The 23,994-nt window shown below is 40.6% G+C and overlaps 1 protein-coding gene across 2 annotated transcripts in view; it reads right to left on the reverse strand.

The window, feature by feature from the left end:
- Positions 1-23,994, reverse strand: part of LOC131345546 (polypeptide N-acetylgalactosaminyltransferase-like 6) — a 255,043-nt gene that overhangs the window by 48,509 nt on the left and 182,540 nt on the right. For both annotated transcript variants that reach the window (XM_058378475.1, XM_058378468.1), the window contains one exon: positions 22,720-22,903. In XM_058378475.1, the coding sequence (XP_058234458.1) occupies positions 22,720-22,903 (184 nt within the window). The remainder of the gene's footprint in view (positions 1-22,719; positions 22,904-23,994) is intronic.

Genomic DNA, 23,994 nt, shown 5'->3' on the forward strand with positions numbered 1-23,994 from the left:
CTCTGCCAGCACAGGCAGCTCCAGCACTGCTCCAGAACCCACTGAGCCCTTCTCAGTGGAGCACGGCTTCCGCAGCCGGTTCGGCCGTGCATGGCTTTTCCGGGGCTGGCGTAGCTCCAGTGGGCTTCTGGGTTGCAGGCTGGGCTTGGGGCTCACTCTCTTTCGGGTCTGGTGCAGCAGCAGCTCCGGGGCCCTCAGCAGCCGGCCGAACTGTAGCCGCAGGGGGAACGGCCCCAGCCGACTCAGCTGCGTCCTGCCCCGGTCGCTCAGAAACACCGGGGTCAGTCTGCCTCTCAGGGCAGGCCTGAGCAAGATGACCTGTATTTCCACATTTAAAACAATTAATATCTCTATCAGAAGAAACAAACAGATTGTAGTCAAAGCCTTCAACTCTGAATTTAAAAACAGCATTCAGCTCCTCCACACCTTCTTTAAAAACCATGAAGACCATTCTTCTAAAAGAAACCAAGTGCTTCACCAGTGGGGACTTACAGCCAAGGGGGATTTTCTTAATGGGGGAGACAATTCACCCGTACCGAGACAGTTATTTACAGATAGCTTCATCAGAGATAAAAGGAGGGACATTTGACAACAAGACTTTCTTAGCTGGGGAACTGAGGGGAGAAACCAGTATTTGCTCATTATTAACAATGATACCCTTCTGAATCAGATTTCTCACTTTCTCAACATTGTTCAGAAACACCACAATGGCACTGTTCATTCTGAAGGCAGAGACAATGTTCTCATGCCCCACCATGTTATCGGACACACAACACGGACACCGTGCCGGCGAGTCAAACTCTCACACAGCCGCACACACACACAATAAATGTATAAATATTCTGAGATCTTAAACGGAAAGAAAAAAAATGCATTTCAGTGCCGAAAAAATTGGCAAAACGCCAACCGCTCTCACGCGCTCCAACACGCCACACTCGCCTCTCTACCGCGCATGCACAGAGAGAGAGAGAGAGAGAGAGAGAGAGAGAGACAGAAAAGAAAGTGAGAGACAGACAGAGAGATTGAGAGAGAGCGACAGAGAGGGACAGACAGAGTGCGACAAAGAAGAGAGTGAGAGAGTGACAGACAGAGAGAGAGAGACAGAGACACAGAAAAAGAGAGACTGAGAGAGACAAACAAAGAAAGAAACAGAGAGAGTGAGAGAGTGACATACAGAGAGACAGAGAGAGAGAAAGAGAGTGAGACTGACATAGAGAGACAGAGAGGAAAGTGAGAAAGAGAGAGAGAGAGAGAGAGAGAGAGAGAGAGAGATACAGAGAGTATGAGAAACAGGCAGACAGAGAGAGAGAGAGAGAGAGAGAGAGGACTGAATGTGTCTCCTTCCCCACAGTGCATTAGGTTTTAAACCTTCTCACCCCATCACCTCTTTCACAGCACTGCCTCCATCCGCTCTGTTTCAGACGGGAATAAAAATCTGTTACTTTTCCCTGCAGATAATCAGTAGGAGTCTTTACACCTGATAAAGAATAACGATTCTATTTTCTATTTTATTTCCTCAATAATTCCTTTATGCGGTCATTCACTGAAATGTCTGTGTTGCAGTTTCAAATCATTTTACAATTCTCTAATAAATATATTTTTTATCTTGTTATTCATTTGTCTTTAATAAGTGCTTTAGTCTGGATCTGGTGCATAGAAGCTAAAACGATCGCAAGGGAATGCCTGGATTATTGAAGTAACAGGAAATGACTGGAATGGAAAACAAATAGCAATAGCCTATTGCTAGACAACACAAAACTATTGTGAGGAGAGGGTGAATTACTGAGAGATAAGGCTGAGAGTGGGAATGAAAACCTATCATTAGGTAGCTATACTATAGTGAGGAAACGCAAAACAATTGGAAAGTAAAACTGAGGGACTGTAAGACTATTAGGAGGAAACAAAAGTTATGGCTAGATAACACAAAAGTATTGGGAGGTGACGCTAAACTATTGGCAAATGAACCTGTAATGAGGAAGAGTGTTTATAAACAGGCTGAATTATAGTGTATTACATTCATAATCTCAAAACAAGAAATACATCATATATAACAATATAAAAACAATATTAGATACATCAATATAGGGCATCATGGGAGGTGGGATGGAGCGGTAGAACCCTGAGGAATCCCTGATGGAGAACATGTGAAACTCCACACACACACTAACCCCAGCTCAGGATGGAGCTCTTAAGCAGTGAGGCGGTGGTGCTGTCACCTTATAACTGCTCTGGAAATAGTTCAGGTTAAACCATCCTGCAAATACGGCCCACTGAACCAAGAGAGAGAGAGAGAAAGAGAGAGAGAGAGAGACAGACAGACAGACAGATGACAGGCAGACAGAGAGAAGGGTAGAGAGACCGACAGAGAGAGAAAGACAAAGAGAGACAGACAGAGAGAGGGAGGGGGTGGGAGGCGTAGACTGAAAGACAGACAGACAGACAGAGGGAGAGAAAGACAGAGAGAGAAAGAGAGAGACAGAGAGAGAGAGACATAGAGACAGACTTAGAGCATGATAGAGAGAAAGACAAACAGCCAGAAAGAGAGAGACAGAGAGAGACAGAGAGAGAGACAGAGAGAGAGAGAGAGAGACAGGCAACAGACAGGCAGAGAGAGGGACAGAGAGAAAGACAGACAGATACAGACAGAAAAAGACAGACAGATACAGAGAGAGAAAGACAGAAAGACAGAGAGAGAGGGAGAGAGGGGGTGGGCGTGAGACATAAAGAGAAAGACAGACAGAGGGAAATAAAGGCAGAGAGAGAGAGAGAGAGATAGAGAGAGAGAGAGAGAGAGAGAGAGAGAGAGAGAGAAAGAGAGGCAGGTAGACAGACAGAGAGAGAGAAAGACAGAGAGAGAAACAGAGAGGGAGAGAGACAGACAGACAGAAAGAGAGACAGACAGACAGAGAGAGAGAGAGAGAGAGTAGATGAAAGAGAGATAAATGTGTTTTGATGCAGGTTACAGGTTAGCCAGAGTAAGTGTGTTGCTTGTCTCACTGCGTCCTTGCGTTCACGTCTTTGTGCTCTGCAGCCCTCCATTAAAACATCTCTTTACTTTTAGCCTGGACTAATGCAATTCATCACAAGCTCACTGAAGAGAGAGAGAGAGAGAGGGAGAGAGAGAGAGAGAGGGAGAGAGAGAAACGCCCAGACACACACAACCCGTCACCATCCATCCTCAGGCTGTCCACACACATTCACAACATGCCCAGTAGCGGCTGCTAAACAATCAAGCGGTACAAGCTGGCACCCCTCCCCCCTTCTCTCTCTCTCTCTCTCTCTCTGTCCATCACTTTATTCCTCTCACTCCATCATGGCAAAACAGTCTGCCACACAGATGCCACTCACAATCTTCATTCGAGACTAAGCTTCAGAAATCCAATTAACTTCCTCACAAATGCAACATTTATGAAGCTTAAATGTCTTTGAAGAATGAAGAGGACATGTAAGCGAGGACCATCTCTCTCTCTCTCTCTCTCTCTCTCTCTCTCTCTCTCTCTGTTTCTCCTCTTCCATTTCCATAAATATGAACCGCTCTATTTACTCCAGTCTCAGGCAAATTCAGAAGGAAAGATTTCCATTCCCAGTATGAAAGAGCTCCATTTGGCGGAGTCCAATCTCTGGAGAACGAGGGGAAGGGAAACGGGAGGACTGGAATAATCGATGCTTTCTCCATCCTGCTGCAGAGCTCTGTATTAAACGGTTAAAGTCGTGCGTAGCCGGGGGATTAGGCGGAGATTTGCGGCGGGAAATCATTTGCATTGCACGTCCATACAGCCAAGGTCAACGCGTGTCCAAGAAGGACAGGGAGTGGAAGGTAGAAAGGGGTGGAAGAAAAGAGAAAGAAAAACAAAGAAAGATGTAGACTCTGACACTTTAATGAGTCACCATCTTCCTGCTGTTGTTCATTATAAATATCTATAATCCCTTTACGCATGCAGAGAGGAACTTTATGCATGTGCATGCAGCTGGATTTCTGTGTACACAAATGGACAAGGGCACTTACAGCCTGTGAATCACCATTAAAACACACACACACACACATCCATTATTCATCTGCCTCACAGCCACAAAGGCCCTGTTTTGGAGCGACCTTATTAATCAACAAATGACCAATAAAGCTGGTGGAAAGTGGGAAATGGGTTTGGGCCGTAATCCCGTGCTCTGTGCGCCTCATTACAATGGTCAAGCTGGTTATGATGTGGAGCGACAGGGATCTCTTTTGTCTCTTCAGAGGAGGCAATGTGAGCAAAATGATGAGTGTTATTACCCCAGGGCTGATGTTATTACCCCAGCTAAGGATTGAAGCACAGCAGGAAGCAGATGGGGGAGTTTAATACGATGCAAGAGTGAAGCTGAAGCTTGTTAGAGAGCAGATATTAATACCACTACACCTGACCTCTTTCCTCATCCCTTTTTCCTCCTTCTTTCCTCCTCACAAATGAGAGCTGATCCAGACAGAAGCACCTCTTTCATCTTGTTACAGCCCCATAAGATCTGTATTAGTGTGTTTCCCACGTGACGAGGTACGAGGCCCGCTGCTCGCACTTTCACAAAGCCCGAGCTGTGAGGCAGTGTGTGAGCAGACAGAGCTGCTTACTCTTTCTCTGGAAGCTGCTTTGGTTTTTCTGAAATTTTTGACTTCTTTTTATCCTCAGATATCGTACAAATACCTCACAAACCATAAATACTTATTCCTTTCCCACGCTCCTCTCCCTCTCTCTCCCTCGCTCTCTTTCTCTCTCTCTCTCTGTCTGTCTGCCTGTCTTTCTGTATGACTCTCTCTCTCTCTCTCTTTCTCTCCCCCTCTCTCTCTCTGTATGTCTCTCTCTCTCTCTTTCTCTATCTGTCTCTCTCTCTCTGTCGCTCTCTCTCTTTCTGTCTCTTTCTGTCTCTCTCTCTCTTTCTCTGTCTATGTCTCTCTCTTTCTCACTCTGTTTCTCTCTCTCTGTCTCTCTCACTCTCTTTCTCACTCTTGCTGTCTCTCATCTCTCTCTCTCTTCCTCTCTCTCACTCTCTTTTACTCTCTCATCTCATCTCTCTCCCTCTGTCTCTTTCTTTCTTTCACTCTCTGTGTCTCTTTCTTTGTCTCTCTCTCTCTCTCTCTCTCTCTGTCTACCTCTCTCTCTATCTGTCTCTCTCTCTCTTTCACCCAGTGCTACATATACCACAGCAACGCTCACTGCTCAAATCTGATTGGTCAGTTGGTGTCTATTATTTTTACATCATGTAGTATATCAGTAGTTCCAGCTTTAACATGAGTGAAAGGTTGATATTAATGCGGTCATTCAATGGCGTCATTGTTTCTATAGTAACAGCTCATACACGGATTTGGATGGCAAACATTCATTCCAAATAATCTCACATTTTAATAAAAGAGAGAGAGAGAGAGAGAGAGAGAGAGAGATGGTGAGGTAATGACTGTTTATCTTGGCTATAATGTTCGTTATACAACAGTTAGTTCTGCTCCATTAATCTGATTGGCTGAGCAAACTTCCAAGAGTGCTTCCCAAGATATTTCCTCTAATGCGCACCGGAACGTTTCACTGTCTGCGTTGTTCGGCTTGTCTGCGTTCACCATGAATGTCTACGGTAGAGTCGGCGGATATGTCACATGACCTTTCAGAGATAGAAATTTTGACGTTTAATATGAAAGCTGGTCAGATGAAGAAGGAAGACAGGAAGCCGATTTCAAAGCACCACGGATTCACCTTTAATGGGAATAAATGAATCGATGCTAGCCAGCTAGCTGAGGTGGGATTAACACTCAGGATCGACACTCTGACATATTTTGTCAATATTCAATTTCTTGGTTATTGAAAAGTTGTATAAAAGCAAGAATATCAGAACTCGTGTCTATGGTAGTATTCAGTAAACCTGCACTCTTGCTTGAGCGATATATAAGCACTAAAATAATATAACCTCTATTACTTCCTTGTGTACTTGGATTTATGCCATGTGTGCTATGTATATAATACCCCTACCCCTGCTACATCACGTTCCCGCTCACAGCTATTACTGGACGATTCCCACATTATACACCATGCTCCACCTCCCCGTGATATAGGTCTTTCTGGCGGGTATTTAAACCTTCGCCTACTGCTCCGGGGTCACTCTCTCCACCTGTTATAGACCGTGTATTCGCCTAGCCCTTTGTGTTATGACTGCATTTAGTATATACTTACACTGTAAAAATTATACACACTAATACACACTTTTGTAACAGCACCCTGTTCGGTGGCGTCATTTACCTTTACACTGTTTTCTCGTATTTTTGGTTAGCTAGGGAACGATAGGTATGAGCTAGGGATTCTTCTGTGATAGGTTAAAGGAGTTGGATTGTGTGTATAGTTAGAGGGAGTTTTGTTTATCATTTTGGCCTGGCTGACCTCTGAAGCCATCACCACCTATCAAATAACTGAGATAAAGTACAAAACCAAGCCTGTCATAATGTTTTCTTTTGGGTTATAACACTTGTTAAAAAGTGTGGCGTCTCGTTCGTTAATAAATAAAATGTGGGTTCTGTATAAGTGGTCATTTTTGTTTAACCGCAGGGTCTGGACTGTGTTTTTCCTTCATTAAGCTGGTTTAAAGGTCTGGATAGTGACGTGTTAGTTCTACAGTGGAATTAGTCTGTCTTCTGTCTGTTTCTTTACCCAGACCATATTTATTCCACATTTTTCTTTCATTCTAAATGACTTAATTCTAGATTAATCTAGGGCTGCATCGCTCTATTATCTCAGTTGGACTTATTTTCAACTGACTCAGTATCTTCTTGAGCTGACAGGAAAGCACACACCCACCTGCCTCCACATTTAAGAACTTAATCCTGGATACTTATGGGAATAAAAACAACATTACTGACAAATTTTGGTCCTTATTTTGATTCTCATCATCATCATCATCATCATCATCATCACAATCATCAAATACTGTTAAATATTCACTTACTACACTGATCTCGGATTCATTCAGTGTGTTTTAATCATTTTATTCAGTCACTTTAACACATTGACCCTTCTATGTTTTGATGATAACGTGAAGGAAACATTTCAGCATAACAGAGGCGGTTAAGGATTTAAGAGTAGGTATGAAATGATCTTAATTGATGAGATGAACGAGACAAAGATCCAAAAACGTAGAAAAACATAAAACAGCCAAGAGTCAGGTGATGAACAAACATGAAGCATGAAAAAGAGCAGGAGATTTCAAAAACAATGATACTAAAATTTGGTAATGACTGGCACACAAAAGACACAGAGTGTATACTTCACAAATGTGTCTGTGTGTGTGTGTGTGTGTCCTTAGAAACTGTAAGAGAGTGTGTTGTGAAGGTGATTGAGTCCAGCCGTGTGTAATCAGTAGTCTTCTACTCCGACACTGACGTGACAATTACAAACTGAGCTGCTGTCCATTTCTCGTAGCTCTACAGCAACCTGATGGGAACGTGACGGATTCACTCTTACACTTATTTAGCCAAGCTTTAGAAATTTTTAAAAGATCTCGACAGATTTATACGGCTGTTGTTGTTCAATTTGCAGGTAGACGCTAGGGCAAGGTTAGAAAGTGGCCTGAATAACCTAAAAAATAATTTTCCATGAAAAGTATTTATATTTTCTTAAAAGAGAAATGTATTTTAGAAGTATATTAGACAGAAAAACTTCTTTCATCATTATGGTTGCACAATTCAGTCACTGTGACATCAGGCATAACATTATGAGCAGTAAGAAGTGAAGTGAATAAGACTGATGATCTCCTCATCATGGCACCTGTTAGTGGGTGGGATATATTAGGCAGCAGGTGAACATTTTATCCTCAAAGTTGATGTTAGAAGCAGGAAAAATGGACAAGTGTAAGGATTTGAGCGAGTTTGACGAAGGGCCAAAGTGTGATGGCTAGACCACTGGATCAGAGCATCTCCAAAACTGCAGCTCTTGTGGGGTGTTCCCGGTCTGCAGTGGTCAGTATCTATCAAAAGTGGTCCAAGGAAGGAACAGTGGTGAACCGGAGACAGGGTCATGGACGGCTGAGGCACACTGATGCACGTGGGGAGAGAAGGAAGAAGTTAATGCTGGTTCTGATAGAAAGGTGTCAGAATACACAGTGCATGACGGGTCAGGGCTGTTTTGGCAGCAAAAGGGGGACCAACACAATATTAGGCAGGTGGTCATAATGTTATGCCTAAGCAGTTTAAATGTATGGATTCATTTTGTACGCATTAATTCTTTACAAGCGCATACAAAACGTCCCAATTGTGACGAAGACATGTGAATCGTTATGAAAAATCTGATCCCAGCTACAACATTAGCTCTTTAGGATCTAAAGCTTGATTTGAAAGTTTCATCTGATCTAGTCTGCAGGTAAAAACGTCACTCTCAGGTGTTTCCAGGTCCAGAAATCAGTTAGAGAAGATAAGGCAGGATTTTCGTCTCTCCTTCTACATATTCAGTCTCTGATCCAGTTACAGAATATACGATTAGATTACAGCTCCGGGTGGCGTTGTGGAGGCTGCGATCGCTGGGTTCATGGCTTCAGATTAGACCCGAGAGAGGACGGGAGGTTTAAAAAGCTTCGCTCAGGATGTGATGGTGAAAGGAAAGGTCAGATATCTGGTGTTATTTCTGAAATCCACTACAAAAAGTGTGAATGCACAGGGGGAAAAGGTTTGCGTGGGACATTTTTCAGCACTGATTTGTTCTGAAAAAGAAAGTGAGGGAGAGACATAGAGCGAGGAGCTGAGGTTGGTCTCGTGTGTGTGTGTGTGTGTGTGAGCGAGTGAGTGTGTTAACTGCTGCTACACGCTGTGCTATACAGGCAGCCTGGTGTGAGACAAAAAGGGAGAGACTGTGAGGACATCCATTTCTCTCTCTCTCTCTCGCTCTCTTTCTCATCCGTGAGCTCCTCCTTTACGTCCCGCTGATTCTTGCTCATATCCATTTTTCTCCTCAGGGCCTTAATGAGCAACATCTCCAGCTATTCAGCCACCATTATTGTGCCTATGAAGAATAGGACTCTCTTTATTGATTTTGTGTTTTCCCTCTGCGTCGATTTTTCTCCCTTTTGCTCTTTGCACAGGGAAAAAAACTGAAAGCCGGTGAACCGCAGAAACCTTCGCCGCTGGTAAAGGTGAATGTGTGTGCGCTAAATTGATTATCCCGCACAACACATGGAGAGTTGGGGTTTATAATAATTAAAGGCCTGATTTTAGCTGTCTCTCTCTCTTTTTCGTCAGTGTGGCTGAATCGCCAACATGCGGTCTTCATCATAATTAGCACTAGCAATTTATTCCGAGCTTCAAAGCAACTGCGTTTCCTGAGGAAAAAAAATAAAAAAAACAAAAATAGCTTTTACACTATTTCCTAGTAATCGAGCTAATTGGACAACACTTAGTCCTGCTTTTCATGAGCCAAGAGTGACAGATGGAGACAGAACCCAAAGAGTGGTTAACAATTTGTGGAGCTCTGAGCGGTGCTCTGTCTGAGAGAATGGTGCTCCCCTGGCTGGAGATGGGATTCGGGGATGAGAAGATGAATAGGAAGAGAAGAGAGAGAGTGTTTTATCTCTTTTACAGGCTTGCTCTGTCCTTCAGGGTTTGGAGAAGAGACAGTGCAGAAATGATGTCTTACCGAGTGTAAATATCGTAAATCTTGGACAGAAATGTGATATTTATCTCTTTTTATGTGATATGTTTTCTCACCTGAAGCATAAACTCTTATCACAGCTCTAACACGCTCGCGCTAGCTGTGCAAATCACACGCGTGTACAAAATCTGGAACAATTGTTCACACTGAGAGAGAGAAGAAGAAGAAACCATACAGCTGGTTATAACAGGATCCGCCTCGGCTTTACGATATATTTAAGGAAATGTTTTTTATGTATTATTTAACCATTTTGTTGTTGATTTCCAGCAGTCAGTCTGATGAAATACTCCAGTCTCTCTGGCTTTGTTTTATAGCTACATATAGTGAAACTGACACTTCGTAATCGGATATCGGCTCTGGACGTGCTTCACGTTTGGACCGAAATCTTCAGAAATTCGTATAAAACCACAGAAACACACAAAGTGCTCCAGGTTCCAGAAATAAATGTCAGCATCTGACATACACCCCAGGGTGTACTGTAATCAGTAGTCTTCTACTTCGACACTGACGTGACGATTACAAACTGAGCTGCTGTCCATTTTTTCACGTAGCTCTCAAAGAACCTGATGGAAACGTGACAAATTCACTCTTACGCCTATTTAGTGAGGTTTTAGACATTTTATAAGATCTCGACTGATTTTTACGGGTCTTGTTCGAGTTGCAGGTAGACGCTGAGGCAAGGTTAGAAAGTCATTTCCATGTCATTTCTGTCTGTAGATTAGACAGAAAATCTCAGTAAAAAATGAAAGGTTACGGTTGCTGCCACAAATATAAACGTATTAATTAATTTTTTGATAATTTCCTGATATCAAAGCTCTGAATACCGTCTGATATCAACTATATGATTGGATATAATACAGCAACGTCACAACACATATTTCCAGAAGAAGTGGATCGATTGACCTCTTCCCGTAATGCACCAGGGAACGGAAGGAACATATAATGGACAGAGCAGACACGTCTTCCGATACCAACTGTCGAAGGTTGAATTGTGGAGCCGTTTCTGTCTTTTTCATGTTAATGAGCTGTGCATTATAATGAACAGAGAGAGAGAGAGAGAGAGAGAGACAGACAGACAGAGACAGAGAGAGAGAGAAAGCGAGAGAGAGAGAGAGACAGACAGAAAGAGAGACAGAGAGAGTGAAAGAGACAGTGAAAAAGAGAATGAAAGAGAGAGAGAGTGAGAGACAGAGATAGAGAGAGACAGAGAGAGAGAGAAAGCGAGAGAGAGAGAGAGACAGACAGACAGAAAGAGAGACAGAGAGAGTGAAAGAGACAGTGAAAAAGAGAATGAAAGAGAGAGTGAGAGAGAGATAGAGAGAGACAGAGAGAGAGAGAAAGCGAGAGAGAGAGAGAGACAGACAGAAAGAGAGACAAAGAGAGTGAAAGAGACAGCGAAAAACCGAATGAAAGAAAGAGAGAGAGAGCGAGAGAGACACAACACTGCTGGTTAAATGGTTTACATCACATGGGTTTTGTATATTTTACTCTAAATCAATTTTCATCCAGGATCATGTTGATGATTTTCCAGAGTATTGATCCAGAAACACATTTTGGAGCGTGTGCAGAAGCACAGTGTCGTATTCTGTAGTAAAGCCTGGCTAAAAGAAGATAAAATAATCACAATAAGTCTGATTAGATGTTAGAAACTATAGATTGGAGATGTTCAGAAGGGAATAAAAGCCTTAGTGTCATGCAGTTATAGAAAAATAATCACACAGTATGGTGGGATAAAGGAGAGCTGCTGTTAAAGCCAGTGTTTTATTGTTCTTATATCGCTGCACTTACATCCTATATTTGTTTATATGTTTATGGAAAGTCTATTAAACAGGTTTCTCACTTACAGTATGTTACAGCAGCTATACACAGCAGCTCCTCTTCAGCCTCTCTTTTCCTCCTCTCTCTTAAAATTAACCAGATTATAATTTGCAGCTTGTTATGTTATTCTGGACAGTGGTGGTTCAAGTGGTTAAGGCTCTGGGTTCAAGCCCCAGCACCACCAAGTTCCACTGTTGGGCAATTGATCAAAGCCCTTAACCCTTTCTGCTCCAGGGCTGCTGCCCCTGCGCTCTGACCACTACTTCCTCAGCTGGGATACATGAAGAAAAGAATTCCACTGTGCTGTAAAGTGTGTGTGTGTGTGTGTGTGTGGCAATAATAAAGGCTTCTTACCCTCAGTTCTTCTTATCACCAAGAACCGGAATGTTTAACCATCTGTAAATACCACTGACTCTAACAAAGCCCTGACACTGGAGACTCCTTCAATGAGATCGAATAAACATCTTTAGGACGTTTGCTGTCGGAGCGTCCAGCAGCTCGTTTTCAGCAGAACTTGGAGCTTGGAGTAGTCATAGGGTGTTTATGAGTATACACACATCTCAAACACACAGCCACCCACACACACACACACACACCCACAAACACACACCCACCCACCCACACACACACACACTCAATCCTGATTTCCTGCACACTTCATACACACCTACAAAATTAATCCATAGCTTAGTGCCTGGTGTGGGCTGGACAGGTAGAGGAAATGTGTCAGGATGTGATAGAGGAAATAAAAAAGCTCAGTCTCTCTCTCTGACACACACACACACACACACACACATACACTTACTTACACATACCACAAGTGCTGATCTGCTACATTACGCTCAGAGATGAGCAGATAGCGATGACCCACAACACACACACACACACACACAGAGCTCAGCTCTCAGTGATTAAACACACACTCTGACCAAATAGAGAAAAACCATGGATACAGCTGCTTTTAGCACATCTGCTCATGATCACGCATCCTGTCATTAAATTTCAAAAAGATCTACAGACTTTCTTTCTTTCTTTCTCTTTAACATTTGGCAGAAATAAAACAGACCTAAAGGGCACGTTTCAGGTTAGTAGCAAGACATCTATTTTTTTGTTCTTTTCTGATGTTTATTAATAAACACACCACCACTGGGCCTTTTCAGAGAATAATAAGGACTGTGCTAGCAATGTATCACGTTAGCTAGATTAAAAAATAAAGGTAAATAAATAAAAATGTATTAAACTGATTTATTGACTAAATAAAGAAAAAAGAAAGAAAGCTGAAACAAATAATGAATAGGTACAGAAAAAATAAATAAAAATAAACAAAAGAAAAAATGATAAAAAAAAAATATGCATAGCTACAGAAGAAAAGTCAATAAACATAAGCAAAGATGATAGAAACAATAACCGACAGGTATAGAAAAATAAATAAAAATAAACCAAAGGAAAAATTGAAAACACAATAAATATGTGCGCTTAAAAAAGTGATAAATAGAAGGATGAGAACATAAAAACAATGTTCAAATGTACAGAAAAAAAGAAATATTGAAAGAGGAAAAATGCAAAAGATTATGTATAAAAAATCATGTATGTATTATGTATATAAAACATGAATAAATAAAAAAAAGAATAAATAGAGGAAAATATATCTTGCCTAGATATAGAATAAAATAAGGAAACAAAAATAATAATAATAAAAAGAAAATAAATAAACAAATACATTAATTAAAATAAAATAAAATATATAGAGGAAAATATATCTTGCCTAGTTATAGAATAAAATAAGAAAACAAAAAAAATAATAAAAATAAATAGATTAATTAAAATAAATAATAAAATACAATAAAATAAAATAAGAAAAAAATAATAATATAAAATAAAATAAAAAATAAATAGAGGAAAATATATGTTGCATAGATACAGAATAAAATAAGAAAATAATAATAATAATAATAATAATAATAATAATAATAAATAAGCACAAATGAAAATCAATCAACAAAATAAAATAAAATAAAATAAAATAAAATAAAATAAAATAAAATAAAATAAAATAAAATAAAATAAGGATGTTTCTGACATAATAAAATGTTTTATATTACATAAACATCTTATATTATAAATCTGATTTATATTATAAATCTATAAAGCTTGGAGTCATAACGTCTATTTGGGGTAAAAGAGATTAGAAAGCCCTGTCCTACACCATCACGCTACAGAGTCTCATAGCAGCATTTTAAAGCGTAGATAATGACTCACATTATGAGTCACCCTGCTGTCAGAACAGCACCGAGGCTCTTATTCATGACCGCCGACACACTCACGTGCGCTGTGTTATGCTAACACTCACCACCTGTTACACGCCGACACACTTCTCAATGCACTCTTCTGGACGTTTGTACAGATTCTAGTATTTTGTAATCTGTTTCTTTTACATAACTCTTACATTTAAAAAGTCTACACAGGTTTTTGTGATGTTTATTTTAGTTCTGCTGTCATCGCTAGTCTTTCTAGAGTTCCTGTGCACTCAGTACACCATGTACACTGTCCTTAACCATGAAGCGACAGTAAACATACCTAATATCCTCTCTCTCTTTCTGCCTGATCCTCAGAGTCTCATCATTTGGAGGTCACTCACTGCTGCTGAAGATGTTCCACATGAACAGTGTGGAGATACATGAGATTACTACAAATGGTGCCACTTAGAACCCTGGAAGATGGCCTTGGACTGTAATGGATACAAACTGTTTTGAACTCAAGGCTCCATGATTGAATTCCATCAGTAATTTCATCATATGTTATAATGGTGGTGGTAGCTCAAGTGGTTAAGTCTCTGGGTCGTTGACTGGAAGATTGGACCCCCAACCCACCCTGCTCCAGGGGATGCTGCATCATGGCTGACCCTGCGCTCTGACACCAAGGATGGGATATGTGAAGACAACTTAACTAGAATAAATTTTCTGGTTGCACAATTATTGATAATTTCACTATCTGGTGTCATCCAGTGTCCGGTTCTTCTCAAGGTTTTTTCCTCGTATCGTCTCAGAGACTCTGCCTAGCTCATTAAGAACAGAGTCTAAAATGTATAAATTTCTATCCTGACAATTATTCTGTGTATTATATTCTCTCTATCTATCTGTCTGTGATAGAGGTTGAGAGAGTTGTCGTCACAGAAAGAAACATCTGCTGCGAGAAGTCGAACCGGTGCCTGCTTTTGTGTAAAAGCTGACATTTGGGAGCACTTGCTGCAGGAGGTAAAGAAAAGAGCTTTGCAATTTGTAAGATGGATTACGCCAAGATTAAACACTTTCATTTAAACACAACCGATATGAGAAACCGCATCAGACCATATTTCCTCCCAGAGCTAGATTTAGCAGGAAAAACTGTTGTGACTAACTGGAGAACCCCAGAACAGACATCTGTATTAATGTTGGCACCCGACTCACAAAGGGCAAAGAAGATAATGAAATCTATCTGAACATTTATCACAAAGGATCTGAGTTCTGGCTCAGTTCAAAATCCTAGACTTTTGTTTTCACACCTTGTTGCCGAGCTGCTATGTGCCGTTCCTGCTTTTCTTCACAGACACGACCTTAACAGTCACTGCAGCAGGAACACAGGACTGAACACAGGACTATGGTCAGAATAGTCACGATTCATAATTCAGTTATACGATGATTCTCGACACATCTCTTATGTCACAATGATTATACTCACATTTTGGTGCTGATGTACAATATCTCATCCTTGCATTTCTTCACAGAAACGACCATAACCATCATTGTGGGAATATTCACGACTCACGATTTGATTCATTTCAATTTGATTCGATTCACTGGGTTACAATTCGTTTCGAAAAATGATTCTTTTATATTATAGTGACACAAAAGATGGAGATGCAACAGGAATGAGATTATAATCAAAACATAACCTGTGAATCGAATCAAATTGAATCGTGAGTCATGTAAAGATTCACATCTCAAGTTCAGTGTTTAGCTCTGTGTCTAGTTTTATTGTGCATTTACTTACTTTAAGTCCTGTATGTGTATCCTAAATTTTGTGTTCTATTTCATAATACTTTAGCTGCACATCTATATTTGACGGTTCCTTTCCTATTTTTCAAATTCTTCCCAGTAATGCACTTTTCCCATCACTGCACGCTACAACACAATCAACGTCACCTCTTTGTATTTCCAGCACCAGCAGCACTGCCTTCTACCGGCCTTCCAAATAAACACAAAAAAGGCTGAAGTTCATAAACCGGACTAGCTGATTGGCTGAAGCAAAACTTCGCTATAGACTACTACATAACATGACAAACTGCGTATTAAACTTGCCAAAATGTTCCTTTCAAACCTCCAAACACACATCCTCAGACAAATGAGCTGATAAATGATGCATTATGGGACTGGCGTTACAGTGAACATGGTATAAAAGGGAATTTTTCATTTAGTGAGAGAGAGAGAGAGAGAGAGAGAGGGAGAGAGAGATCAGAAAGAAGGAGCCCATTAATTCACAGAATTAAAATAAATAAATATCTAGAAAGATACATGCCCACACAACCTCTTTCTCTGTGTGTCAGCGTGAATAAAGCCCAATAAGATGCAACAGTGACATGAAACAGTACGCAGAGCCGGGAAAGGCTCCTCACATCCTGCTGTGAATTCTATCAGTGCTCTGCAGACTCTCTTAACCAGAGCCCACACACCTCTCTGACATTTTGTGCGTCTTCCATTTGCACTGCTCGGTGTGTTTTTAATGAGGCTGAAACAGCAGCTCCTTTTCCCCGGCATGATCAAAAGCCTGACCTGATGCAGGCGCCGTGATACCGAGCTCGGTCTAGAGGGAAAAATAAAACTAATGCGTGGCTGGCGTGGCTGGCACAACAAAGAAGGAGAGAAAAAAAATGAATTCAAACAAATGTGACACCTGACATGATCAGACATGGGAGTTATTTTCTCCTTTGAGAAGTGTCATCGGATGAAAGGAGAAGGGAGCTGGAGGTGTTTGTGACGCTCGTGTCGTAATAAAATACCTGACGGCGTCTGTGGAAGATTCGAGCGTCACTGCGATCGAGTCAGATCTTATTAAAAAGCGCTCGATGACCAGGTTTATCTCAAACATTTCTGAAAGCTAATACGTCACCGAATACTACACTATTTATTTATCTTTATTCATATCCCTCCATCCGTTGTCTATACCTGCTTTATTCCTAATTAGGGTCACGGGGATCTGCTGGAGCTTATCCCAGCGCACACAGGGCGAAAGGCAGGGGTACACCCTGGACAGGTCACCAGTCCATCGCAGGGCCACATATAGACAGACAACCACACACACTCACACTCATTCCTATGGGCAATTTAGAATCACCAATCTCTTTATTCATATCATTATTATATTTAATATTATTGCTTTCAAGTATGTAAATGTTATATAAATATTCTTATATAATCTAATATCATTTTACGCTAAAATACGAAAGCAATATCTGAATAAAAGCATACTGTACATGTGTTTGTACTTATATGAACAAATAGAGATATTAAAATATCAGTTTGTAATTATTATGAATTATTTTTAATAATCATTAAAAACTGTTTTGCCTCAACACTTCATGACCACAGATTTTTTATTTATTTATTTATTTTTAAAGTTAGAAAATATATATTATATCGTAATAATTACTATAAAATATACTTGTACTGCCGCAGTCGCTCGTGACTACAGATTTTGTATTTATTTATTTATTTTTAAAGTTAGAAAATATATATTATATCATAATAATTATTATAAAATATACTTGTACTGCCGCAGTCGCTCGTGACTAAAGATTTTTTATTTATTTATTTATTTATTTTTAAAGTTAGAAAATATATATTATATCATAATAATTATTATAAAATATACTTGTACTGCCGCAGTAGCTCGTGACTACAGATTTTTTATTTATTTATTTATTTTTAAAGTTAGAAAATATATATTATATCATAATAATTATTATAAAATATACTTGTACTGCCACAGTAGCTCGTGACTACAGATATTTTATTCATTTTATTTTTTTTAAAGGGAGAAAATATTAATATAGGCCTAATATAAAAACATGGCCTCAACTTGACTTGTATCACAGCTACAGGCTACAATCTGTTGAATTTTTCGAGCAGCTGTGACTGGTTTGAGATTTATTTTACATTTATTTAACGCTTTCATTCAGTCAGCTGTTTTTAGTAAAATATAAGATGCGAAACACTCCAGGGTCTGAAAAATCTGTTGCTGTCTGGAGTATTTGGCAGATCTCTACAAACTCTCTACACAGGAAATAAAATGACATTAAAAAAAAAAGAAAATTAAACTTGACCATTAAAATCAGCTGCATCGTTCAAAATCCCTAATCTGCATTAATATTGTCTTGTCAAGAATATTAGTAAATAAAAAAAATATATAATTAAATATTTTATAATATTCTTAATTATATTATATTCATTATTATTATTATTATAAAATATATATAATAATTTATTATTATTATAATTTTTTTTATTTTTATTTATTTATTTATTTTTTGGCTTCACACAGACAATCCACTTAAAAATAAACGTAAAAAGTGAATTAGTATACAGTTTAGATAACGTATGCATGAAAGGCTTAACCGTGTTCGATATATCATGGGCGTTTCCAGAAAAAATCCAGCCGTTGGAAAAGAGATGTTTTTATTTCTTAGTCCAAGTCTTCATGTGGGTCACTGTGGTGTGTGTACAGTTCTGATGTAATCCCCCTTTCCCTCTCTCCGTCTCTGAATTACAATCTTATGACAGAAATGTTTCTAAAGATCACAGGAGTATTTTTAACCCAAGCCCAATGTGGCGTCTCTGTGATGAACTGCTCTCCTGTGAGCACGGGGCAGTGTGAGTCCTGCCTCATTGGGCCTGTAATAGTGCTTGATCCAGATCTAATTATCGACCACTACGGAGTCTCGCAACATCTGCAGCAGCCAGAAAGGCGAGCAAATCAATGACACACTTGACATTTTTATGCACAAAAAAACCGCACATAATTATACATTACATTACTTACTTACTTACTTACTTACTTACTTACTTACTTATTTATTTATTTATTTATTTATTTATTTATAAAAGGACAGTGATTGTGTTGCACAACGCAACATTTAAAATAAATAAATAAATAAATAAATAAATAAATAAATAAATAAATAAATCATTGGTCAGTCCAAAGATGAAGTGAATTTTTGGATATATAAGAAGTTGAGTGACATAAGGCCTTTATAGAGTTTTATATTTGTTGTTATAAACAGATGATCTTTATAGTATGGTGTTATACAGTATGGTGTTATACAGTATGGTATAGGGTACATATATACAGCACTGTCATTCAGCATGTGATTAAATAAGAACTAGTTTAATAGTCTAGAGTTTAGTTTTTTCAGCTCACTGATTTAAACCCTAAAAAACAGATCTTTATCTCTCTCTCTCCCTCTCTTTTCTTTCTCTTTGTCTGTCGTTCTTTCGTCCTCTTTTGTCTCTCTCTCTGTCTGTCATTCTCTCTCTCTCTCTCTCTTTCTCTTATCTCTCTCTGTCTGTCTGTCTTTCTCTCTCTCTCTCTTTTCTCTCTCTCTCTGTCTGTCGTTCTCTCTCTCTCTCTCTGTCCCTCTGTCTGTTCTTCTCTCTCTGTGTCACTCTCTCAGTCTGTCTGTCTATCTGTCTCTCTCTCTCTGTCTGTCTGTCTGTCTATCTGTTTGTATCTCTCTCTCTCTGTCTGTCTTTCTCTGTCTGTCTGCCTATCTCTGCTCTCTCTCTGTCTATCTTTGTCTCTCTCTGTTTGTCTCTCTTTCTTACTGTCTGCCTGTCTCTCTCTCTCTCTCTCTCTCTCATGCAGTGATGTGAAGGTGTGTGAGGTAAACAGAAGTGAAGAGCTGAGTGAGCTAAAAGCTGCAGAGTTTTCTGGTTTGTGTAAAATCTGTGTGTTTTCCTCTTTCATCATATCCCATGATAATCGTGTACAACACCCTGCTTCAGAAACAACTATTGTCCAAATAGTCCACTATTGCTTATTGTCCAAATAGACTGATTAATTAATAAAGGGCAGGGTTTGCCGTTATAATATAATAATTGACTATGCCCTTTTATAATTTTCCTAAAACAAATTTTAAATGCATTCATTAACAGATAAATCGTATATTTTTAACCCTATTTTTGACTCTCTTACACATAACAGCAGCTTCACCTCGTTACGTCTGAAAGTCCTGACTCCTTCCCTAAACAATACTAACCTAATGTTTCCTCACAGGAAAGTTCCCCGTGTCGACGTGTGCATGGAGTGCTCGCTGTACGAGTCTCTGTGAATGAGCGGTTACTACAGAACCCACAACGCTTAGAACGAGTGCATGAATACAAACCTGTGATTTGCAGATGTGCTTCTGTCAGAGCTGATGTTAGAGAAAATGAATCAATGGTCTGACAGCCAAATGCTGGAATTTAGGAAGATCTGTATTTCAGGAAGATATTTCAGATTTCTCCAAGTGGAACAAATTAGCAGTCCTGAGCCTAACAGGTACTACAGAGACGTCAGATTCCTTATTTAGCTCCAACGTGACTGAATGCTGACAATTACATCTGAATGCGATGATTATTTTCTGGATGTAATTAAGGCAAATGGAAGTCGAATGTTTTGTGTGAGTGTTACCTCATATCTAAGACTCTAAAATAGAAATGTGTGTGTGTGTGACTCAGTTTGACAGTTTGACTAATCCCCCCTGCTCCTATATTTATTCCTAATATCTTATTAACAAACAGGTTTAACTCTGTTTCCCAAAATAGAAACAAATGAGTAATTTAAAGTGTGTTCACTCTGTAGATGATCAAATACACTAAATACCATGTATGGAACCACGCAAGCAACTTTTCTTTCTTTGTATGCTTCATGTCTGTCCATCGCTCTCACTGACATCTTCACATTGTCTAATCAGATCAAACTCTGTATGGCAATCAAAAGACCAGATGTGACGTGCAATATACACTATATTGCCAAAAGTATTCGCTCACCTGCCTTGACTCGCATATGAACTTAAGTGACATCCCATTCCTAATCCATAGGGTTCAATATGACGTCGGTCCACCCTTTGCAGCTATAACAGCTTCAACTCTTCTGGGAAGGCTGTCCACAAGGTTTAGGAGTGTGTTTATGGGAATTTTTGACCATTCTTCCAGAAGCGCATTTGTGAGGTCACACACTGATGTTGGACGAAAAGGCCTGGCTCTCAGTCTCCGCTCTAATTCATCCCAAAGGTGTTCTATCGGGTTGAGGTCAGGACTCTGTGCAGGCCAGTCAAGTTCATCCACACCAGACTCTGTCATCCATGTCTTTATGGACCTTGCTTTGTGCACTGGTGCACAGTCATGTTGGAAGAGGAAGGGGCCAGCTCCAAACTGTTCCCACAAAGTTGGGAGCATGGAATTGTCCAAAATGTCTTGGTATGCTGAAGCATTCAGAGTTCCTTTCACTGGAACTAAGAGGCCAAGCCCAGCTCCTGAAAAACAACCCCACACCATAATCCCCCCTCCACCAAACTTTACACTTGGCACAATGCAGTCAGACAAGTACCGTTCTCCTGGGAACCGCCAAACCCAGACTCGTCCATCAGATTGCCAGATGGAGAAGCGCGATTCGTCACTCCAGAGAACGCGTCTCCACTGCTCTAGAGTCCAGTGGCGGCGTGCTTTACACCACTGCATCCGACGCTTTGCATTGCACTTGGTGATGTATGGCTTGGATGCAGCTGCTCGGCCATGGAAACCCATTCCATGAAGCTCTCTGCGCACTGTTCTTGAGCTAATCTGAAGGCCACATGAAGTTTGGAGGTCTGTAGCGATTGACTCTGCAGAAAGTTGGCGACCTCTTCGCACTATGCGCCTCAGCATCCGCTGACCCCGCTCCGTCAGTTTACGTGGCCTACCACTTCGTGGCTGAGTTGCTGTCGTTCCCAAACACTTCCACGTTCTTATAATACAGCTGACAGTTGACTGTGGAATATTTAGGAGTGAGGAAAATTCACGACTGGATTTGTTGCACAGGTGGCATCCTATCACAGTTCCACGCTGGAATTCACTGAGCTCCTGAGAGCGACCCATTCTTTCACAAATGTTTGTAAAAACAGTCTGCATGCCTAGGTGCTTGATTTTATACACCTGTGGCCATGGAAGTGATTGGAACACCTGATTCGGATTATTTGGATGGGTGAGCGAATACTTTTGGCAATATAGTGTATGAAGTGATGATGACCTACGCTCCGCCTCCTCTTTATCTCAATTTTACTTGCAGGTTGCCAGAGAGAGGGCATGAAATTAAAGGGAGATGATTAGCCCAAAGCAGCTGAAACAAATGCACAGTGGAACCTTGGCATATGAATGCCCTTCTGTTATGAATTTCTGCCTTAGGAATTTGCAAGAATTTTGCATCGGCATATGAATACAGCATACAAATAAACTGAACCGAATACCGGCTAAGTTGAGCGTACGTCCGGGAGCTGTTCAAAACTTGTTTGCGTCAGTGGAAAGCCAAGTAAAGCTAACCGAAGCGAGTTTACGAATTTTGCGAATTTTTTTCAGTCAGTGATGCTGTTTGGAAAGAGTCAACCCACGATACCAACGTTGCCTTCGGCATGCATTCGAAAGCTAGGTGATTTTTCAGGGGTTTTGTTGAGGACAGATTGGTGGCGTGGGCGGTCTGTTCTATTTTTAGCCCAAGCTTGGTGGCACGACTTCCTGTGAGGAGCCTTGACATGGAATGCTTGGCTTGGGTCAGTTCTTTGTAAGCAGCCATACAGTTTACATACGCTTCATATTGGTCATATTGGTGATATTTTTTGGGTGGCTGGAACGGATTATCTGCATTTACATTATTTCTTATAGGAAAATTTGTTTCGCAGTACAAATACCTTAAGAAGTCACCTCCAGAACTAATTAAATGCGTATGCCGAGGTTCCACTGTATTGGTGACGTCACATGGTCAGGAAAAATGTCTGTCAGTATTGGTGAAGCTCTTAGTTTTATTTAAATAAACCTTGTGCAGCATGTAATAGAGTCTACACTAAAAATTAAATCCAGTCCTAGACAGATACCTAACAGCACTGTTAATGAGGTATTCGGTGTAGCTGAAAAAAGGACAGAGAAATCCCCACATCCATCCGATAAAGTCATTTTCTTCCATCAGGGTTTAGAGTAAAGAGAGTATGCGTACTCACTCGTAAGGGTCGCTGAGGTCGGGTCCCTGGAGCTCGGGAGGGATAGGGATGCGTTTGTAGTACATCTCCCAGTCAAAAGCTCCTCGCATAGCATCTCCAGCTTGAGCTTCATATCCAAAGTGGTTGTGGTCGATGACGTCAATCATAGGACACACAATGGTCTTGGGGTTCTGGGCTATCTGGTCTGAAGGAGTGAAAATGAAAAAAAGACAGGTGTGAGAGAGAGAGAGAGAGAGAGAGAGGAAGTGAAGCAATGTTAGCCAGCCCCACATGTGTCATCTATATCCCTTGCGTTTTGTCTGCAGTGTAGGAAGGTAAGGAAAAAAATGGAGGGATGGTGTGACGACAGCCTGGATGTCTGGGGAGTCTCGGTCCGTTTCTAGCTCGCTTGGCCTCTTTAGCTTGACTCGCCCCAGTGGGGAGGCTCTGAGAAATTGAAGCTGCCTGGCGATTAGAAACAATTACAGAGCTTCTAAGTGGGTTTGGTCCACGGAGGCAGGGACACGGAGACCCCCGGCCTCCAGCGAGTCAGCCACGGATAAGCTGGCCCAGATCTGTCACCCCGAAACCCTCCCTGAACGCTACTGCTCAGGCGTGAGAGAGATAGTGAGAGATACGGAGAGATGCGAACACGTGTTCGGACGCAGTGACACATGTATTTGAGACGTGGAGGGACACGGAAGCAATTTACACTCGCACCTTCATGTCCTTCATGTCCATTAGATTCTGTTGGTCTCGCATCCGAATGCTGGACCAGCATTTGATCAAGTGACTGCGAGAACTGCACGAGGTATCGGATGAGAAGCCCTTGCTAATCGTATAGTTTGATTCATAAATATAACTTGTTTACTCAGAGATTTACATCAACAGGAGGCTTGTTATCTGGTGTGTGTATGTGTGTGTGTGTGTGTGTGTGTATGTGTATGTGCGCATGCTCAGTGTGACGGACAGGAAAAAGGCTTCTCCTGAATAGCTTAAACCCAAACAGGCTGCATGCTCACATCAGTACGTACGCCTCTATTGATTTTTCGACTGTCTTTGGTCTTTTCTCTGGCTTTACAAAAAGGAAAAAAAATAAAAAACACTCGTGCTTCCTCGGGCTGAATCCGCTGATTTTATTTTATTTTTTTTCATCTCGCCATTTCAGACATGGCTCTTAAGCGGTGTTGATCTGAATACTCAAGATGTTTACTCTGTTGCAGTCTCAAAAGGAGAGCGGGGAGAAAATTTCCAATTAAGAACGAGTAGAGAAGAAAAAAAAAATAAAAGAAAGCA

The sequence above is a fragment of the Hemibagrus wyckioides genome, linkage group LG03 (assembly GCF_019097595.1).
Source record: "Hemibagrus wyckioides isolate EC202008001 linkage group LG03, SWU_Hwy_1.0, whole genome shotgun sequence".
Lineage (NCBI taxonomy): Eukaryota > Metazoa > Chordata > Actinopteri > Siluriformes > Bagridae > Hemibagrus > Hemibagrus wyckioides.